This window comes from Cynocephalus volans, chromosome 2 (genome assembly GCF_027409185.1).
Source record: "Cynocephalus volans isolate mCynVol1 chromosome 2, mCynVol1.pri, whole genome shotgun sequence".
Taxonomy (NCBI): domain Eukaryota; kingdom Metazoa; phylum Chordata; class Mammalia; order Dermoptera; family Cynocephalidae; genus Cynocephalus; species Cynocephalus volans.
This window is the reverse complement of record NC_084461.1, coordinates 170,739,710-170,760,126: the sequence shown is the minus strand read 5'-3', so window position 1 is coordinate 170,760,126 and position 20,417 is coordinate 170,739,710. Positions and strand designations below refer to the sequence as shown.

Sequence of the window (20,417 nt, the reverse complement as noted above, 5' to 3'; positions counted from 1 at the left end):
CTTAGTTTCTCTTCTCAGTTCCCCACCTCCAAAGTAAGCAAAAATACAAAATTGTTGAATACTGCTGAACTTTTACTGAAGGTTTGCAGTTAGATTGGGAGGTGGCGTAGCACATTTTACCACTAACAATTTAAAGTAATGGGATCTAAAATTCCATAAGCTTTCTCACTGTATCACTTCTCACTGGCCCTTTATTTTTCACACAGCCCATACTATTTTATTTCACTGTATCCTCTCTCACTTTTATTTTCCTTATATCTTTACCCCTTTTATCTCAGAAATTCCAAAGTTCTTTCTCTACTATGAAGAGCAATTAAACTCTCCACAACCTTTTGAAGATGTGTCTCCAAACGTATCCAAGCACTTAGCAGATAAAACATGGCTTTCATTTTGCAAGATTAACTCTCACTAGAGGAGAATGCACTCACAGGATAACAAAAAGTGTTTCCATTTGCAACTGCATCCAGTTTTATGAATACAAAGCCCACCATAATTAGAGAGAATCCACAGATCCCAAGTTAAACAATTCTTGCTCTGAAGGACCTGACTCGTAATGTTTATTTCACGATAATATCAGGGTCAAGAGGAAAGAGGACGGGCATCACAAGCTTCAGTGTAGATTTGAGGTCGTGATTTGACTACCTGCCTAACTTCTTATAAGTTTCAATGAAGCTCAGTTCTCACGGTTATGAAATGACCTTTTTGGGTCATTATGTTATAACACATGATATTCAGTGTATTCCTATTGCACAGTTTAGGCCAAGTAAAAATTAACACAAAGTTATTGCTATAGGAATAATATGAATATTAAACTTCTTAATAACTACTTATGTTTTCTTTTTTTTAAAATTGCAATCATTTAATTTATTTATTTTTCATTATACATTTTTAAGGGGCACAGTTTGTTGTTTCGATATATGCATGTATTATATAATGATCCAACCAGAATAGTTAGCATATCTATCACCCAAACATTTAACATTCCTTTGTGTTTATAACAGTCAAGATCATCTTTTCTGGCTATTTTGAAATATAAAATACAATGTGATTAGATATAGTCACTCTGGAGCACTAGAATTTATTCTTCTTCTCTAACTGTAACTTTGTACCTGTAGTAATGTTGTATGTGTGACCTTTCCATTTCTGATCTTGATTCAGTGTTCATAGTTTATCATTCATTCTTTCAGCCTACTTTGTACTGGCTGTTATAGAATATAAAATCAATATAACACATAGTTCATTGTCTCACAGTTCTCATAATAATTACCTAGACTCTTTTGTCTGTCATCTTTTGTCCTGGCATCAGAGTATCTATCAAGTAAGTATTTTCAGAAGCAGATGGAAATAAGGACGAGAAGCCTTCAAGGCTGCAACTATTTCTTCCACCTTTGAGCAATCCCTAGTGAAGTTCCTCAGACCAAAAAAAAAAAAAAAGTCCTCCTAAAAATCAAATATGGAGATCAAACATGGCAGCTAAACTAAATTTTTAAAAACCAATACCAACTTTCTTGTCTGCCACAGAAGCAAGTCCTGGCCTAAAGTAGAGAGATGGATGAAAAGCATTCATTCTACTGTGTGCCTCTGTTAGTAAATTCATGTTTTCAGTTATAATCTCAGAGCTTTAATAAATTCTTTCTTCTAGACACATTCTGAGTCCTGCAGGGCTTATGATACTTCAAGGGGAATCAGACCTCTTTGGTCAAGTTTCTTTGCTGGCCATGGACATTCACCCAGTGTTCTGTGTAATACACTCTACATTTTATTTCAATATATCTGTTTGTAAAATGAAACCTGCACTGTTTGCTTGTATACCTCACAAGCTGAAATTGCTGTGTTTTTTGAATATGTAAAGTAATACAATGATGATGAATGATTCTTCTAGCAACTTGACTTTGGGAAAAATGATTTCTTCCTTGAACAGATTTATAAAACCTTGAATATTCATGTGACATTGGTTGGCCTTGAAATATGGACAAAGGGAGATAAAATAGAAATAGATTCAAATATAGAAACTACCTTATTGCGTTTCTCAAGTTGGCAAGAAACAATCCTTAAACACAGGAAGAATTATGATCATGTTCTGTTACTCAGGTATGTGACTACTCTATTTTCCTGTGCACCTTAGGTGGGTTATTAAGAAAGAAAACAGAACAAATGAACAACAAAAAACTTTTTAAATTGACTTTCTGGTAGTACGTGGTGACAAAAATGTTATTTCTGGCTATTCAGAAAATTTCCTAGTGGGCTATTTAATAATGTTTCCTTCTCATACTGATTAATACTAGAAAAGAAAAATCTGATGTATTCATATTCCTGGGCATAGTTGAAAATGTCATTAAGTAAGAAAAGTACTTTTAGAATCCATTTACATTACTTATCAGCATCCAGTTCTAACTGCCTGCACCCTCCCAAGCCATGCCATTCCAGTATTCCACCAAAATCTGCCTTTCTGGGAAAGAATCTCACCCTCTGGACATTTTTCCTCATCAAAATGTGCCTGTCCAGTGACCAGCCCTTCAAGACCATCTTCTCTGCTGTGCAAGTTTACAGATAATTCATCTGATAAGTTAAACCTGCCACAGCTTTAATATTCTAAAGTTAAAGTTTCGATTTGTGTAGATTACTAAATCATTAACTCCTTTAAAAAGGATGCTGGTTTTTTTTTTTTTATCATTTTTGTTATTCAAAATATCTAGGACAGTACTTAGCTCAGAGAGAAATGGTGAATAACTGTGGAAATAATCTGGCTGGTGGTTAGCTCAGTTGGTTAGAGCATGGCCTTGTAATGCCAAGATCAAGGGTTTGGATCCCTGTACCAGTCAGCTGCCTGCAAAAAAAACCAAAAAACAAAAAAAACAAAAAAAAAAGACTGAATAACTGTGGAACTCAACTTAATACGAACTTATGTTTTGCATAGTCCTGTTGTCCTAAGAAACGTTTAAATTGCAGAAGAACTACTTTGGAACAATGGAATCTTTTATCATCTCTTCTGATACCCTTAAAGCTACATATTAGAGTGGTACCCATTTTACCTACTTTATCTGCCTGTAATATCAGTATTTATCTTCCTAAGGACTGCAGACACAGCTTGCTGATTGTCTCCCACTCTGAACTCAGAAACATGAAGCTTCCACAGCCTGTTGTTGGAGGTCATGTCTAGTCATTTGGCAGATTGAGGAGAGTGAACCAGATCTCCAAAGTAATATCATCCCTGATTTTCACACCTTGGATGGCACACAGCACATATTTCTGAGAGTATAGTTGTGCCTGGTTTGGTCTTGGATATTTATGTACTGGCATGCCCCCAAATTTGGGGGGATGGAGGGTAGTAAATATCACCATAAACTTTATACTGGGAAATATTAATCTCTTTACTCCCTCCTTGTACAGGTATTTTTAAATACCTAATAAATAAGTTCAGATATATGTAAATGGGTATAATAGGAAAACTTTTTACTTCCGTAGAATGTCCCTTATTCTTACTAGTAGCTTCTCATGTCAATAAGATATGCAAATAGGGAAATGGGATGAAGTGCTATGCGTCCATCTGGGGATCATATTTGGGAATTCTTACATGTTGAGTTTCTTGTGCATCTTTCCTTCTATATTCACATAGATTCAGAAGTGGCAAAGCGGTATATATAGCATTATCATGGTGTTACTTTGGGTTTCAAGTGACCATGAGAGAAGTCAGACTACATATTATACTTCTCCTATTACTTCCCTTCCATTAGTGGTGTTCTCCTAAGATCTTCAGAGTCTAGGGAGATCAGAATTCCAAGTTCCCTGAAGATGCATAGTCAAATACTGACACTAAAAATGTAGGGATAAGAACATTTCAATAGTAAAGACAGAGAGTGTATCATTTTGACCAAAAAAGTAAAAAGACAAAAAGGGGTCATCTAGCCTGACCACCTTCCTGGTATTTGAATCCTGTTACATTCCAAATGTGTTCCCCCAGCCAACGACAGCTCTCTTTAAAGAGGGTCAAGTCTAAATGCTCTTCTTGAAATTAAATAAAATTTGAATTAAAATAAAATTAAATAAAAATTTAAACACGTCTACATTTGTCTTTTTAGGTAATCCAGTAATAGTCCTCTTTTTGCATGACAACTCTTTTAAAAGTTGTGTTATATCTATCAAATTCGCTCTGAGTTTCTGTGGCTGATTGAAAGTTTAAAAAATTTTCCACCACACCTAACTGATCACAGTGTTTTCATTCACTGTGTTGCATTTTTTCCTCTGAACACTTTTAAATTTAATTAACTTATTTACTTTTTGTCTTTTAAGTGGTTTAGAGTCAAGTAAAATGAGATTCTAACCTTATATTTTTTGTCTGTTTCTTAGAAAACAACTTTTTACAATTTCAACTGGCTTTTTTGATGCCTCTAATATGCCACAGGTTTAAAATGAGCTAAGTAACAACTAAGGTCATGCTCAGTCCCAGAACTCCAGAAATAAGAAGGCACTTTTATGTGCAAACTCATTAGCATTGTCATTTACTGCGATTTTATTTTTGTGTTAATTAAACTACTCACTCAGATTGAAGAATGTATTTGCATCTTGTTTATAGTGGGAAGTGGCTCTACACACATGCGCAAGGAATGTCTTACCCAGGAAGTATGTGCCTGCCCTATTATTCCTCCAGTGTCATTAAGGTGGGCTGTGTTCTGTTATATTACTTAATCAACGTTTGAATTAAATTTCTGTAATGTTCTGTGTTCCTTTGAAACAGACCATGTGTGCACTTTGTCATACATTCCCACCAAGATATGCTATAAACTGCTATGTTTTCATTATTAAATGGGAAAAGAAATGTTTTATTTAAAAAACTGTAGATGAATAATAAAGGTAAGCTAATGTTGACCAGAGTTTAAAAGAACATTGTACACAGACTAACATACCATGATTAGGAAAGATATTTTGCATATTAAATATCATTATTTATAGGAACATTAATGTATACAAAACCTCATGGCTGATTTAGCAAGTGAGGACAGTTGTTCCTGTGATAAGAAGTGTGTAAACCACTTAATATATCACAGCAACACAGCCTTGCCATTTGTTTTCAGAAAGCGTAAGCCTATGAACTTTGACTCCTCTGGTTTATCTGATCCTTTCCCAAGTCACTAATCTTCTAATAGATACTGTCCAAGTAACCCTAAGAGATTATTGAGAACATAAAGGTTTGTATTTATTTTCTTATGTCTCTGATAAATTGTTGCTGTGCCTAGCACAGTCTTGTTAAGACCTCAAACTTAGAAGCTAGCACTTATTAAAATAACCACATAACTTATTTATTATATAGTTATTTTTATGCTTCTAGCTTTGTCTATGGTAGTTCAGTAACATAAGTTTTGCATAATAGAGTCAATCTAGTTTGATCTAGTCTGTTATACTACTTTGATTATAATATTAAAATCAGTCCAGGACACATTTCAAACTTCATATTAGTAAGATGAGATGACCAGATTAGGGTTATTTTATTAGATTTCCAGTAACATGATATCCTACTGCTCTTTGGAATTTTTTTTTTTTTTTATTAATTAGAGACTGAAACATGGAATACAACTATGAGCCAAGATAATAACTGATTCTGCCAGGAGTTTTATATCTCTGACCTTCAGATTTTCCTGATAATAGAAATCCCCTCCTTGAAATTATATAGCATTGTTTTGCAATGTGAGACTATAAGTTGAAAACAAGGACCTCACATATTTTTATTTTTATCCCCTTTGAATATCTAATATAGAAAAGATAACCAATAATATTTATTATATTGTGTAGGACATCGGTCTTAGTCCTTTCAGACTGCTATAACAAAACACTATAAACTGGGTGGCTAATAAACATCAGAAATTTATTTCTCACAGTTCTGGAGGCTGGGAAGTCCAAGATCATGGTACTGACAGATTTGGTATCTGATGAGAGTCTGCTTTCTGGCTCATAGGTGGCACCATTTCACAGAGTCCTCACATGGTGGAAGGGTGAGGGGTCTCTCTCAGGCTTCTTTTTGAAGGGCACTAATCCCATTCATAAGGGCTTTGTCCTCATAACCTAATCACCTCCCAAACCTTGGGGTAAGGGCTTCAACATATGAATTTTGGAGGAGCACAAACACTCAAACCATTGTAACATTAGTTAATAGTTTTTAGCTATTTGTAAGAATGAGTCTAAGTACATTCAATGGTGACTACTACTGTGCTACAAAAAAATAATTTCAAAATGTTAGAGCTAGAGATGCTTAAAAAGTCATTTTCCTAGCCTCTTTACATAATTAAAAAAACCAAGGTGCCCGGGAGGGAGGTAACTAAGTCTGTGCCTTCTCAACTAAGTACAGTTAACTAGAAGTTAGAAACCAGGTCTCTCAACCACTAGTTTGAAGCACTAAGTACTACAGTGTGCTATCTTTTAGAAATTTGTAATGCACACTTTTGTTTGTTTTTGCCTCAGGATCTTTTACCTGACATAAACATAGTTGCAAACAGAATGGCCCATCAGTTGGGGCATAACCTTGGGATGCGGCATGACGAGTTCCCATGCACCTGTCCATTTGGAAAATGCGTGATGGATAGTGGTGGAAGGTGAGGCTCAAACAATATAGAATACATTGAAATATTTGGGGAGTAGCTTTTGTGTCACAATTTAATATTGTAGGGATATGTTGTTATTTTTTGGAATTTCCTAGAAGGCCTATTATAAGAAACTTCTCTTGTAAGGCTAAATCTTATCAAGTGGTAGTGTCTCTAGTGATAGGGTAAGAGAAAACCTCCAGCTCCATCCAGGAACACTGCAAAGGTTCCATCTGGGATCACCACAATGAGCAATTGGTACCAACCTCTACCGAGGCACTCTGGGGAGGAATAGACTCGGCATGTCTTGTTCTGTCATCTTTGCTGTAAGATATAATTTCCTCCTTCACATCATTACTCAAGTGTCATTCTCAACAAGGCCTTCCCTGGCCACCTAATCCAGCTTCTTAAATCTGTCCCATTCATACACATATCATGGCATTTGTTTTGTTTTCTCATTAGTACTTATCACCATCTCTATTAGTCCATTTCTACTGCTTAAAACAAAGTACCTGGAACTGGGTAATTTGCAAAGAAAATGAAATTTATTACTTACAGTTTCAGAGGATGAGAAGTCCGAAGTCCAGGGAACACATCTGGCGCAGGTCTTGGTAGTGGCGACAGTGACCCAGGGGCCTCACATGGCAGAAAATGATGGAGCAGAGAGAGATTAACCTCTCACATGTTCTCCTTTTAAAGCCCTCAGAACCACGCTCCAATGACCATTATTAATCCATTCACTACAGCATGGTACTACACTCTAATCACCTCCTTAGGGCCCCACCTTTCAATTATTGTAGTAGGATTTCCCACCCTCAACAGTTACAGTGGGAATTAAGTTTCTAATATATGAATTTTGGGGGACACAATTCAATCAATCCACAAAGCCAACTACCATATCTATGTTTTATATGTTTGGCTTATTTATTTTACTCTTCTACTAAAATATAAGCTCCATGAGGTCAGAGGGTTTTATCTGTTTGGGTCACTGTTATATGGTCATTGTCTAACAAAGTCCCCAGCACATGTTAGGTACTTCATAAATAGTTACAGAATAAATGAACGTCCACTGTCCCCCTATACTGTAAATTACCTTGCAGCCAGCTCCTAAGTCTTACGTATCTCTGAATCACAGCAAGTACACATAATGCATTGTATACGGTAAGAAAAAGTGTCTGCAAATGATGATCAGTGCTTCCACTTATTGATTAGGTGAAGTACAGTAGCTAACACACCAAAATGCAGTGGCTAGCACAGAGTAAGAACTGAGTAACTGGCATCTCATTTTACACAATTATCTACATAATTAGTAATATTTTTTTCAGAGTCCCACCATCCCAATCTAACGTAATCAAGACTAAAAGTCCTTCTGTATTTAATTATTGTGTCAGTAATAATAAAGGAAGGTGAAGGGGAGGTGGATTTAAGTTTAGAAAGAAATATATTGCATTTCTAAGGATACATATGACATTATTAAATAAACAGTTCATTTCAACAAATATTTATAGGGGACTACTCTGTAGCCAAGCACTGTGTTAACTAGTGGCTATTTTTTTCTAAAGTTGAACATGATACAGTCCTTGCATTGGGAAGTTTGTAATTTTCAGGGATAATAAACAAGTGCATGGGTTATTTCAAGAGGGACAAATAAAGGGGACTCTGGGAGCAGCAAGCCCGGTTAACCAGGCTAAACTGGCGGATTCAGGAGGGAGTTGCTGGAGAATATATAACAAGAGTATTTTCACTAAAATAACATGTGTTAGCTGTGTTTGGAGAAGAAATTTTCCATAATAAAGTGCCTAGTTACTGCTCTGCTTTAACGGTGCACATTTATATCTTTTCTTTCTAAATTCTTCATAAAACTTTCATGGCTGCTATACCACTATGCATTGATATGATTAATCTTTATCTTTTACCTCCTGCCACCTCTAGCATTCCTGCAGTAAAATTCAGTAAATGCAGCCAAATCCAGTACCATCGATACTTGAGGGATTCTAAGCCAACGTGCATGCTCAATGTTCCATTTCCTGACAAATTCAACTATTTCCCATACTGTGGAAATAAAATGCTGGACGATGGAGAAGAATGTGATTGTGGCCCTGTGCAGGTATTTGCAACTGATGTTGTCTTTAAGTTACAAAGTTTATGCTCATCCAGAACCTAGGCAGGGATGTAGTCATTAATCAAATCGACCATGGTGTTCCTTGTAAAGCTTTAAAACTGTGTTTGTTTGCTGTTCTCTTTCATTTGGAAGCAAGCTGTTTATGCAACCTCATTTCAAGGCTTTTTTTTTTTACCAAGTCCTAAATCATTTACAATGATCTTGCTAGAGATCAGCAATATCACATTTACCTGGTTTGTGTATTAATTGGCTCTTCTTGTGAGGAAGATCCATCAGTGTCGTTAAATCTGTTCTCTCATGCACAGTAGGAATCTGTTCTGCAAAATCTGTCATAGTCAATCAGATTTTACTCAGGGCCTTATGAGGCTAGCCTATATCATGGTCGGACAGTTCTCATTATTAGGAAACTTTTTCTTAATAGAGTGGAAACCTTTTAACCTTTCACATATTAATTTCAGTCTTGTTCTCTGGAGCATTTTTAAAAAGGCTTTGAGGCAAATTTTAAAGTAATTCTTGATATGATTTTCCCCAACATAGACGCTATTTCTTTCAAGAGCTCATCATACAGGTATTTGTCCTAGACAACTTATCAAGTGCATGTAAATTACCAGGGGACGTTGTTAAAACATGGAGTCTGATTCAGTAGGTCTGAAGTAGGACTGAGATTCTACATTCCTACCAAGCTGCCAGGTTATGCTGCTGCTGGTTTGAGGACCACACTTTTAGTAGCTAAGCTCTAGACACTGCACAGTTCAAAAGAGGACAGTTATTAAGAGACTATTATTAGAGTGGGGACAGTGAACTCTTCAGAGATTACAAGAACTAGTCTTTGTCTTAGATTAAATGTGATGAGCCTCTTAAGTTTGGATAATGCCCATGCACATTCTATGAAATGGTTCCACAGTTTCACTCTAACACATGAAGCACCTGACCTGAACAAACACACAATTTTCTAAGCAACTTTACTTTAAGTAGATAGGGCCTAAGTGACCATCCTGCTGTTATTTAGTGATGCATCTTTTTTTTTTTTTTAAAGAAAGTTCAGCCTGAAATACCTGGCATCTTGAGCAAAAGGGAAAATCAGATCTTCAGAAGTTATAGTACCTCATATTGAACTTTAGTTTAAGGAAGTGGCAGGACCCTTCCCGAAAATGGAAGTCACCAGGAGAACAGAAAGTCACAAACTTTGGACTCTGTAATTCTGTCAATGAGAATTCATTAGCTGTGGAGTACCAAACAGCCACACAACAAGGAAACACAGTAAAAGTCCCAGACACCAGCTCCAAACAGTAATCTTTACCTAAATACCATAGCCAAGGATCAGGCATTTGTATTTAACTCTGAAAGATTACACAGAAGTACAACTAGTTAATTTTTTGAACACGAGCCAAAACACGCATCCAATTCTGATCTTTAAATTTTGGTTATTGCCAGGAGTGTACTAATCCTTGCTGTGATGCACACAAATGTGTACTGAAGCCAGGATTTACTTGTGCAGAAGGAGAATGTTGTGAATCTTGTCAGGTAAGATCCTGTGCTGTGAGATGGTTTCGCTGTCTTCAGTTTAAGTGTATGAAGGACTAAACAATTTTCTGAGCATTGGATGACCCAACACCCTAATTCTGGTATGGGGCTGGGCTTGCAAATACCTGAGATGCTCTGACTTAGGAGCATTGGATAGTGCTATGGTCTGGGGAGTGCAGAAGCTGGTTAGCAGCACTTGGTGTGTTAGGAGTAAAGTCACATGATCAACACTATCCTTGCTCATTTGTAAATCTTTACCAACTTATTTAATCTCAGCTGGGAGAAAAATTCATATCCCAACAACAATGAGCTAAAAGGGAAAAAGATTACATTGGGATTGGAAAGTGATAGTGGCTAGCAGGTGGTAAAATATTCCTAGGCAAGATGACCAGAAATCCAAATGGCTCTGTCCAAAGGTTTATTAACACTTCGTTTACCCTGCTGTAAAGAAGGAAAGAAAAGAAAGCATGCCTTGAACATCTTCAAATCCAGTAGAACCTGGCACAATTAAATACATATTGAATGGCTAAATAAGAGACTATCTCCATGCAGTTCTCTCCAGCAGTAAAAGCCAGGGTATTTTTCCAGATCCTGTGGAGGGTTCTGATATTTTGAGAATGTAGAATCCTCATTTTAGGCAGGGGCTCCCAATTTTGTTTGCTTGTTGGGGGGGGTGATGGGAGAACAGGGATGTGTGTACTGGAGCAAGTGATAAAGAAAAAACAAAATAAATGAGAACACCTGACCGTTTCTTCATTTTATGTCCATTCCAACTCTACCTAAGGCTGTTCTAATTCCAAATTTTAAAATCACCATCTTCTTATTCCTAAATTACATAAAATCCAAGCTATTTACAGATGATAGTAATAGTAGAATAAAGAAGGCAGTTATAATGCATCTTTAAAGCTTTTTTTAGACAAATTAAATGGGTCTGCTTTCTGCCTACTTACTGAACCTTACCTAATTAAATGTGTCCAAGATTCGGTCTCTTTGTTTTTACTTAACAGTTGAAAAAAGCAGGGTCCATATGCAGACCAGCAAAAGATGAATGTGATTTTCCTGAAGTGTGTACTGGCCACTCTTCTGGATGTCCTAAGGACCAATTCCAAGTCAATGGATCTCCTTGCAAGAACTCAGAAGGCTACTGTTTCATGGGAAAATGTCCCACCCGGAGTGTTCAGTGCTCTGAATTATTTGATGATGGTGAGAGACAATCATAGTGAATGATTTATTGATAAAAATAATAGCCTTCATTTCTCTGTTATTGTCCTATAGGAATTTGGAGCAAGCTTGGAGATAATACCATTTGTACCATTCTTCCAAGATATTACTTAGCATCTCTCTAGATGTTACCTCTAATGTTACTGACTAGCTCAGTATGCGAGCTAAAGTATTTTAATTACTTTTTATATATTTCTACTCCTACCTAAAATATCCTCCTGAGGCAGTAGGCTGGTTTTTAAATTATGTATTTATCCCATTCTGCTTCACTGCTACATGATACAACATGATACTGAAAAATTCAATTGCATTGGAAAAATAAGGTCTTTATGAGTCGTGATATTTATATTTTTATTGTTCTACTTCTATCATACCATTTTGTACTCCAGGGGCAAAAGAGAGTCATGATATCTGCTACCAGATAAATAAAAAAGGAAATAAATTTGGATACTGCAAAAACAAGGAAAACAAATTTGTTCCCTGTGAAGAGAAGTAAGTGCCCTCTAACAGCATCTTGCAAAATCAGAATGGCTCTTGTACTGACAGCTGCTAACTTCCTTGAACTGAGGAGATTAGAAAGAGGGGAGCAGGAAGGGGAGTAGCACACATCCCTGATACGGTCGACTAGCATTTATATACTGTATTCATGAAATATAAGGGGAAATGATAGGGAAGATTTAAGATGTTTAGAGAATGTTGACCTAAAAAAAAGAGGCTGATCATATAATGTACAGGATATACTGAGCTGGTATGATGAATGCAACCTGGAAAGACATAGACAATTGCAACTAGGGAAATGCACTCCAAAGGGGACCAGCAGATTTCAGTATTTTATAATCACAAGTAGGGAAAACAGTCAAAAGGGGAGAGAAAAAAGGACAGGCCCCTTTATTATTACATCAGTTTTTCGATTGGTTGTATATGACAGATGGATTTGGGATTGTTACTAGGTTACATCCTATATGTAGGGATCTAAGCAAAGAGTTACAAAAAGTAATCTAGGTTATTTTCTCATTTTTTTGGTGCTAGTCTGTGTGCTTCTAAGTTAAAATGGTCTTATAATAACATTTTCTGGGACACAGGACATGATTATTGGCTTATCCCAGATCTCTCAAGGCACTGTGATTTCACTGACCTGGTCAGAACAGATTTTTTTAGTTATCAGACAAAAAAAATTGAGGAAAAGAATACCATCAAATAAAAGAGAATGAATCAAGCAGAAGGAGAGGGAAAATAAGCAGAAACATGGAAAAGAAAAAGAAGGAAAGAGAGAAGTGAAGTCAAAGAAAGGAAGAAAGTTAGAAGTTGAAATTGGGAATATGGGAGAATTTGAAAGTTAGATCTGATTCAGAAAAGTATGAGCCAAAATTTTAGGTTTGTTCCTGACATTCTGTAGGGCTTTTTATATGCCACAAAACAAAATTTATGCTAAAAACAACAACCTCAGAAACCTATGGTTGAGTTCAAATTTGCTCATAAATACACTAGGTGAGAATAGACAGTCACTTAACTTCCATTCCTTTCAATTGCTGCTTAATCTGTAAAATGGGGTTATAATAATAGTATCTTCACAGGTCTATTGTCAGAATCAACTGACATGCTCTATGCAAGAAAGAATAAGCAGGGATTCTTGGTGTCCTGATTAAAGTTATGCTAATTCAAATGACTAATGGGAAATATTCTTCCATGAACTTGAGCTAATGTTTATTTGTGAGAATCATAGAGAAATCAAAAAAAATGTGATCGTTTTACATTCTTCACCTACTCATCTCAATTTGCAGGGTCAGGACTTTGCTGTCCAATGGTTTTCCTCTGCCTCTCCTGGCCCCTTTAACCTGTCAACAAACCTGTGTCTAGAGAAAAGTGACCAGGACGCTGCCAGCTTATTCTCTTAAGCTCTATTTCTGGTTGTAAGTTTGAGAATATTCTTCCTTTCCTTTAGAGACGTACGATGTGGAAAGATATACTGTATTGGAGGACAACATTCATCCCTCCTTGGGGAAGACAAGACCTATTACCTTAAGAATTCGCAGCAGAATGTCACTATCAAATGCAAAACCATTTTTTTACACCACAATTCTGAAGATATTGGCTTAGTTGCTTCTGGAACAAAATGTGGAGATGGAATGGTAAGATGAAATCCCTTTGCTTTATTGAAACTTCTTCGTTCAGCTGTTTTAAAATGTCACTGGATCTTATAATTGGTTCCAGAGGGATCTATATATATGAAAAAGCAGGAAAACAATTGGCATCTTTGTTTTCTAATTGAGGAGCAGAGGTGTAATAACACTGTGATTAATATTCATTTTGCCTAATTTTAGTCATCCCAAATATATAATTACTTTATAAATGTGCTTAATAAGTATCTTAACAGTAGACATGTAATGAAATTATAGACACAATAATTTTCTGACTAATGTGACTATAAAGTAGTCATACCTTCTTCATTTATTTTTGTTTATTCATCCATATTTACTGGCCATGTGCTATGGTGCCAATGACTATCCTAGACACAGATGATTTAATGATGAGTGTACTTGAGAATTTCACACATTAACTGAACAGATCATTGCAATTTGACAACAGTACTCTTGCAGTGCTGTGACCAGTGTGCTTTTGGAATCTAAAAGAAGAAGGGGCTTACTTTGCTCATAGAAGGTTATCACTTGACAACCAACACTTTTACCGCACAGAAAATGGGAAAAGACTTTTCATAAATACCTACACAATGTGAAAAGGTGCAAAGCATATGGCATCTTCAGATAACCAACAATTTCAGTGTGTCTTCAGCTTTGGGTAAAATGGCAAAAGATGAAGCTGAACGGATAGAATAAGGCCATATTAGAGAGGGTTTATCATACCAAGATGAAAATGTTAGAATATATACTTTAAACAATAGCCAGCTAATCCAGCATATATGGGAAACATACAATACCTTACCAAAAAGTCAGCTTTTTGCAGTCAAGTAGTTTCTCTCCATATAATATGTCTTCTACCTCTCTCTCTGCACCACCACCTGCAGATATTACAGTGGCATTTCTATAGCATAATAGAAAAATAAATTGGATAATAGAAATTCAGAATGTAAAAAAATAATAATTAGAACTTAATGATTTACTTTAGATTTGCATTTCAAGTCCATACATTGAACTATACTGTTCCCCATTAAAATGACTAAATGAATATTGAAATGGAGAGAAATCTATATTTGTGAAAATTAAGGTATGTATGTCAACCACTAGAAAATTCAAGGATGTTCAACAAGGTGGAGTGTATGCAGCATCAGGCTGAAGAAAATACTAAACAATTTGCTATTCACTTAAGATACAGAAAATCAACCTAAGGTATGAAGTCAAAGTCTGGCATTCCCTTCATTAAGAGTGGCAGGGACTGAAGAAAGAGGCTGATACGGAAGCAGTTGTTAAGGAATACATGACAGTCTTGCAAATGTGCCATGACCATGTACCATCACACAGAGTGCCTCTTCCTCCCAATAAGATTTACAGCAGAGGCACCAATCAGTGGTGCTAGCTCTTCAGCCAATTCCTAATGAGAGAATTCGTGCACAGCAAATGCAAGTCTTTGCTGATATCACAATGACACTAGTCATCTGCATTGGGAAACTGTTTTTAGATATAGTGAACTTAATATGCATAAAAATGTTTTTCTTTGTCTAAATATTTGGTTTTCCTGGATACATTTTAATTTGGCACAGAATGATAGGGCAAACATATTGCATTGCTACTAAGCGCCTTTTTCCCTAGTTATGCTATGGTACTAACAGCATAGAGAGGGAAAGATAAAGAAAAGGAAATAAAAGTGAAGAAAAGGGAAAACAAGGAAACGGTAGAAGAGTGAAGAAAGAAGAAGGGGGCAGGAGAGCAGAAGAGGGGAGAAGGAAATTAGATCATCTTCTTACATGGAAGAATTGCTGCAAGACTGTCTGTGATTCTCCCTTTATTAAACATACGAAAAAAAGCAAAATCAAAGTAAGATGCATCTCAATATTTCCCTTTAGTTGAACCTGAAATACTTGAAGAGTTATCTACATGGGTTTTAAAACAATCTGCCCAGGGCACAATAATGTGTACAGAAAATCCATTCTATGAGAATAGACAAAGAGAGGAAATAGCAAGAGACATGGAAGAATTCAACAGTGTGAACAAAGGAAACCAACCTGAGAAATCATAGGCGATAGTCCCCTAGGAAACAGATATACATTAAAAAAGAGGAAAATCATCTAGAAAAAGTGACGTTTTTTAAAAGATGCTATTTGTAAGAGAATTTTAGTGTAAATTAAACAGAAGATACAGAGATTTCTCATATCCCCATTGCATGCACAGCCTCTGCCATTATCAACACCCCCCACCAAAGTGGTGCATTTGTTACAAATGACGAATCTACATTAACATATTACCACCACTCAAAATCTGTAGTTCTTCATTAGGGTTCACTCTTGGTGTTGAACATTCCATGGGTTTGGACAAATTTATAATAACGTGTATCCACCAATATAGTATATGGTCATTCCTCTGTGTTCTGTGTATTCATCCCACCTTCTCTCCAAGCCCATGGTAACCACTGATCTTTTTATCCTTTCCATAGTTTGCCCTTTCCACGATGCCAGACAATTGAAATCATATAGGACTTAGCCCCATTCCGACTGGCTTCGCTTACTTAGTAATATGCATTTAAGTTTGCTTCATGGCTTGATAGCTCATTTCTTTTCAGTACTGACCAATACTGCACTGTCTGAATGCACCACAGTTTATTCATTCACCCACCTACTGATGGACATTCTGATTGCCCCCAAATTTTGGCATCTCTAAACGAAAGTGCTATAAACATTCATGCACAGGCCCTGGTGTGGACACTAGTCTTCAACTTCCCTGAGCAAATTGAAGAGTGCAACTGGTGGATTGTATGGCAAGAGCATGTTCAGTCTTGTAAGAAACCATCAAATTGTCTTCCTAAGTGGCTGCACGACTCTGCATTCCCACTAGCAGTGAACGAGAGCCCGCATTGTTCTGCATCGTCACCAGCATTTGGTGTCATCAGTATTCTGAACTTTGGTTATTCTAATAGGTGTGTAGTAGTATTTGAAACATTTTTAGGGAAGATTTTAATAATGGATTTACTTTTAAAATACATATAGGGACTTCTGGTTCCAGATGAGATGGAGTGGACACTTCTCCTTCTGCTAAATACAGTTAAAACACAGGACATTATATATTTAAAAAGCATAAGACCTTGAAAGGTGGGGAGAAGAAAGATGAGCTAGAGAACTTGAGACCCGAGGAAGCACAGGAGAGTAGGTTCTCTGGGTTTTCTTTTTGCCTTCTCTATATGCCAGATTGAGTGCTAGATAAGCCTATGCCTTGGAAACACTAGTTGGAACAAACAAAAAAAGCACCAAGAAAATCTCTCTCTCTCTAGCCAAGGAACCAGGAAAGAAGTGAGCTAACAAGATAGAAAATATTTTGGAAATAATAACCCTACTCCAGACAAACACCAGAGAGAAAAATTGCAATCTTACCCCAGCCACATTGGCAAAGATCAAGGGAAAAGCCTAGACCTCCATCCTGTTTCAACTATAACAGATGTTCCTCCCCTCCATGCTGGGTTTTAGAAGGAGCTTAGTGGGGTGTCAAGACTTTTTCATCACAGTTCAGTGGTAATGAAGCCTCCCATCCCCACTGTGTCATGAAGGCCATATAAAGAACCTGGATTTCCACTTCATCTGGCACAAATAAGGCATGGTTTTAGAGAAAGCCTGCTAAGACAATCATTTGAATAAGATCCAGTATCTCATAGTAACTCAAATATCCAGGATACAAAGGAATATCATTCCTTATACAAAGAACCAGGAAAATCTCAATGTAAATGATAAAATACCATCTCCAGATGCAACAATAAGATGACATATATGTTGGAATTCTGACAAGGAATTTAAAGTAGCCATTATAAAAATGCTTCACTGAGCAATTATGCACACACTTGAAACAAATGGAAAAAGAAAGAAAGAAAGAGCATCTTGGCAAAGAAATAGAAAGCCTGTCAAGATGTATAAAATATAAATAAGAACCAAATGAAAAGTTTAGAACCAAAAAATACAATAATAAAAATTAAAAATCCAATGGATAGACTCAACAGCACAATGGAGGGAACAGAAGAAAGAATCAATGAACTAAAAGTGTTTTGGAGCAACTGCTTAATCTAACTAGTAAGCTATCTTCTTCCAGAAATATTAAGAAAAATGTGATAGAAATGCAACTAAGATAAGTGAGATGTTTTAATATGCATACATCTTTTGAATTGCACGTTTTTCTGTTGAAGATTATAATAAAAATAACATGACTGTGAAAAAATGAACTTGAAAACAATAAAAATAGAAATTATCTAATCTGAACAGCAGAAATAGAAAAAAAAAGAGCCTTAGAGAGAGAAGTTGAGTGAATGTCAGACAGAATAAATCCTCTGAAATTGAAAAACTAAAGACAAAGGAAAAAATATTGAGAGCAACAAGAGAGAAACACATCTTACCTCTAGGGGAAAACAATTTGAGGAATAATGCACGTCATAAACTACGGAAGTCAGAAGGAAGTGCTACAAAATTTTTTAAATGATGACAGTCCACCAGGGCAGATATATTGCCATTTCAAATAAAGGGTGGAAATCTTACCTCTCTTTAAGTCCCTTTATCTTCCCCATTTATAATACAATTATTTTAAGTATTTCCTCTAGGTACATTGAGAATCGTATTATAGATTTTACTTCAACAATCAAACATAATTCAGAAAACTCCAGTGGAGAATGATAGCCTGTTGTTTGTACCCATATTTTTACTTTCCGATTGTTCCTTTCTACTTCTTGATGTTCAAAGATTTCTTCCTTTATCAAGTAAAAGTTAAATTCGGGGGTAAGATTTTTTAAAAATATTTAATGTCTACAAAATGGTGTATTTTGAGATCAAGAAGCATTGCCTTCAAAGTACAAAATATCCTGATTGCTGGTTTATATGTAATTTGGACGATAAACCATAGAATGGATATTACCAAAAAAAAAAGTAAATTAGAAGCTGAGCTTCTTAACACAGGTGGACAAGATAAAGTAATTTAAAAATAAAAGAAAATAAAGAAAAGCAGGAAATACAATCCTAAGAAATACCATACAGATTTAATAGGAATCCTAGATAAAACAGAAGAGATGAAAATACAATTAGAAAAATAATAATAATAAATTTTGCTGATCTAAGGGATGTATAAAATAAAAAATTCACTTAGTACCAGGAGAAATTCATTGGAAGAAATGAGCATTTATGCTTACTCTCATGCCACGAATGTCGAGTAAAGAAAATGTGCTACAAACACAAAGGAGGACAGGTCATTATTTTTCTACAGGAAAAATGGTCAGTTTAGCATCATATTTCTTTGCAACAAGAAGTGCCAGAAGATAATGAAGCAACATCTACAGAGCTTTGAGGAACACAAATATCAGGACCCTAAAACCATACATACAGCCAAGTTATTATTCAGACAGTAAAGCAATAGAGTGACACGCTCACACACATTGTGACTAAGAAAATATGCAGTAATGTATAGACCACATTTATTTTCTGAAAAGAAAAATAGTCAAGAAAGCAATCAAGCCAACTGGGAAATTAATTTGAATTATGAAGTCAAAATGAGGAGATAGGATATTAAATAAATGGTTGCAAGCAACCAAATCTACAAAACTTTTGAGTAAGTTTGAGTTATTTACTCTTAGTGTTTTTATTATAGACTGCTAATAATATCTTGAATAGTGAATAATAATAATTTTCAGAAATCTAAAATCTCAGTTTACTCAAATAATTAACTTGAACTGAGAGGAAGAGGAAAGAAGTAAAAATATGATAAATACCTTATACAAAGAGAAGTTAATGCTGACTTTTTCTTGAAAATGATAGAATTGCATAGCTTCAAATATTCTAATTTAAATGAAATCAATATTTAGAAAATATCATATATAACTTTCAGAATAGAAAAAATAATTGATGAATAAATGGATAAATATAGCAAAATGTAAGGTAAAATGTCAAATATTAAAAATAATATAATAAGATGAAAGAAGTAGAATTAAACATAATATTTATCACAATAACTATGAATGAATTAAAATCTCTCGATTTAAAATTTAAATATTATCCTTGTATTGGTGGCAAAAAAAATAATGTTCAGTTATAAGTAAAAGTAAAAATAACAGTTAAAAATTAAATAAATGGGCAAAGATAAACCAGGCAAAAACCAAAAGCAACAAAAACAACAATATTTCGGTGATAAAATTTACCAAGAAAATGAATATTTAAAACAAAGGTATTCAGCATAAATAAAAAGATTAATTGACATTAATAAAATACCCAACCAGCAATTAATTATGATATAATAAGCATAGATCATTATATAAAATCAAAAGGAAAACTTGATAGAAACAGAAGAAATTGTTGGAATTATAATAATAGAATTTTTATTGGTTAACGTTCAAATAATTAATAAGGACATAAATATTTTAATAATTAATGAGTTTGTATACAACAATGTTTGCATGTACCATTCCTTCATCAAATATTTATAGAGAATTTCCCTGTCCACCGAAGACACTAGAACTGAATATTACAACAGGAAAGAATCACCTAAGTTGTAATTAAATCATGAAATTAGAATGTATTATACCTTTCATATGCAATTACGTGAAATTACAACTTCACATACGTTGTAAGTCATTCTAACTCATGTTGGTTAATTCATTTCTAGGTGTGCAGCAGTGGTGAATGTGTAAATGTTGAAAAGGTCTACAATTCAACTAATTGCCCCTTTCATTGTGAAGAAAATGCTGTAAGATTCTACTGCTTTCAAATTAACATTTTACTAGCCATTTATTTACATAGGACTTTATCTCTGAGCCTGTGTGTGCATGTATATGTATGCATATATGTATTT

At 35.3% G+C, this 20,417-nt stretch overlaps 1 protein-coding gene across 1 annotated transcript in view; it reads left to right on the top strand.

The window, feature by feature from the left end:
• ADAM7 (ADAM metallopeptidase domain 7) overlaps positions 1-20,417 on the top strand; it is a 73,309-nt gene that overhangs the window by 27,566 nt on the left and 25,326 nt on the right. The window contains exons 9-17 of the mRNA XM_063087708.1: positions 1,922-2,091; positions 4,574-4,658; positions 6,454-6,584; positions 8,505-8,679; positions 10,129-10,218; positions 11,226-11,421; positions 11,829-11,931; positions 13,382-13,568; positions 20,232-20,312. Coding sequence (XP_062943778.1) covers positions 1,922-2,091; positions 4,574-4,658; positions 6,454-6,584; positions 8,505-8,679; positions 10,129-10,218; positions 11,226-11,421; positions 11,829-11,931; positions 13,382-13,568; positions 20,232-20,312 — 1,218 coding nt within the window. The remainder of the gene's footprint in view (positions 1-1,921; positions 2,092-4,573; positions 4,659-6,453; positions 6,585-8,504; positions 8,680-10,128; positions 10,219-11,225; positions 11,422-11,828; positions 11,932-13,381; positions 13,569-20,231; positions 20,313-20,417) is intronic.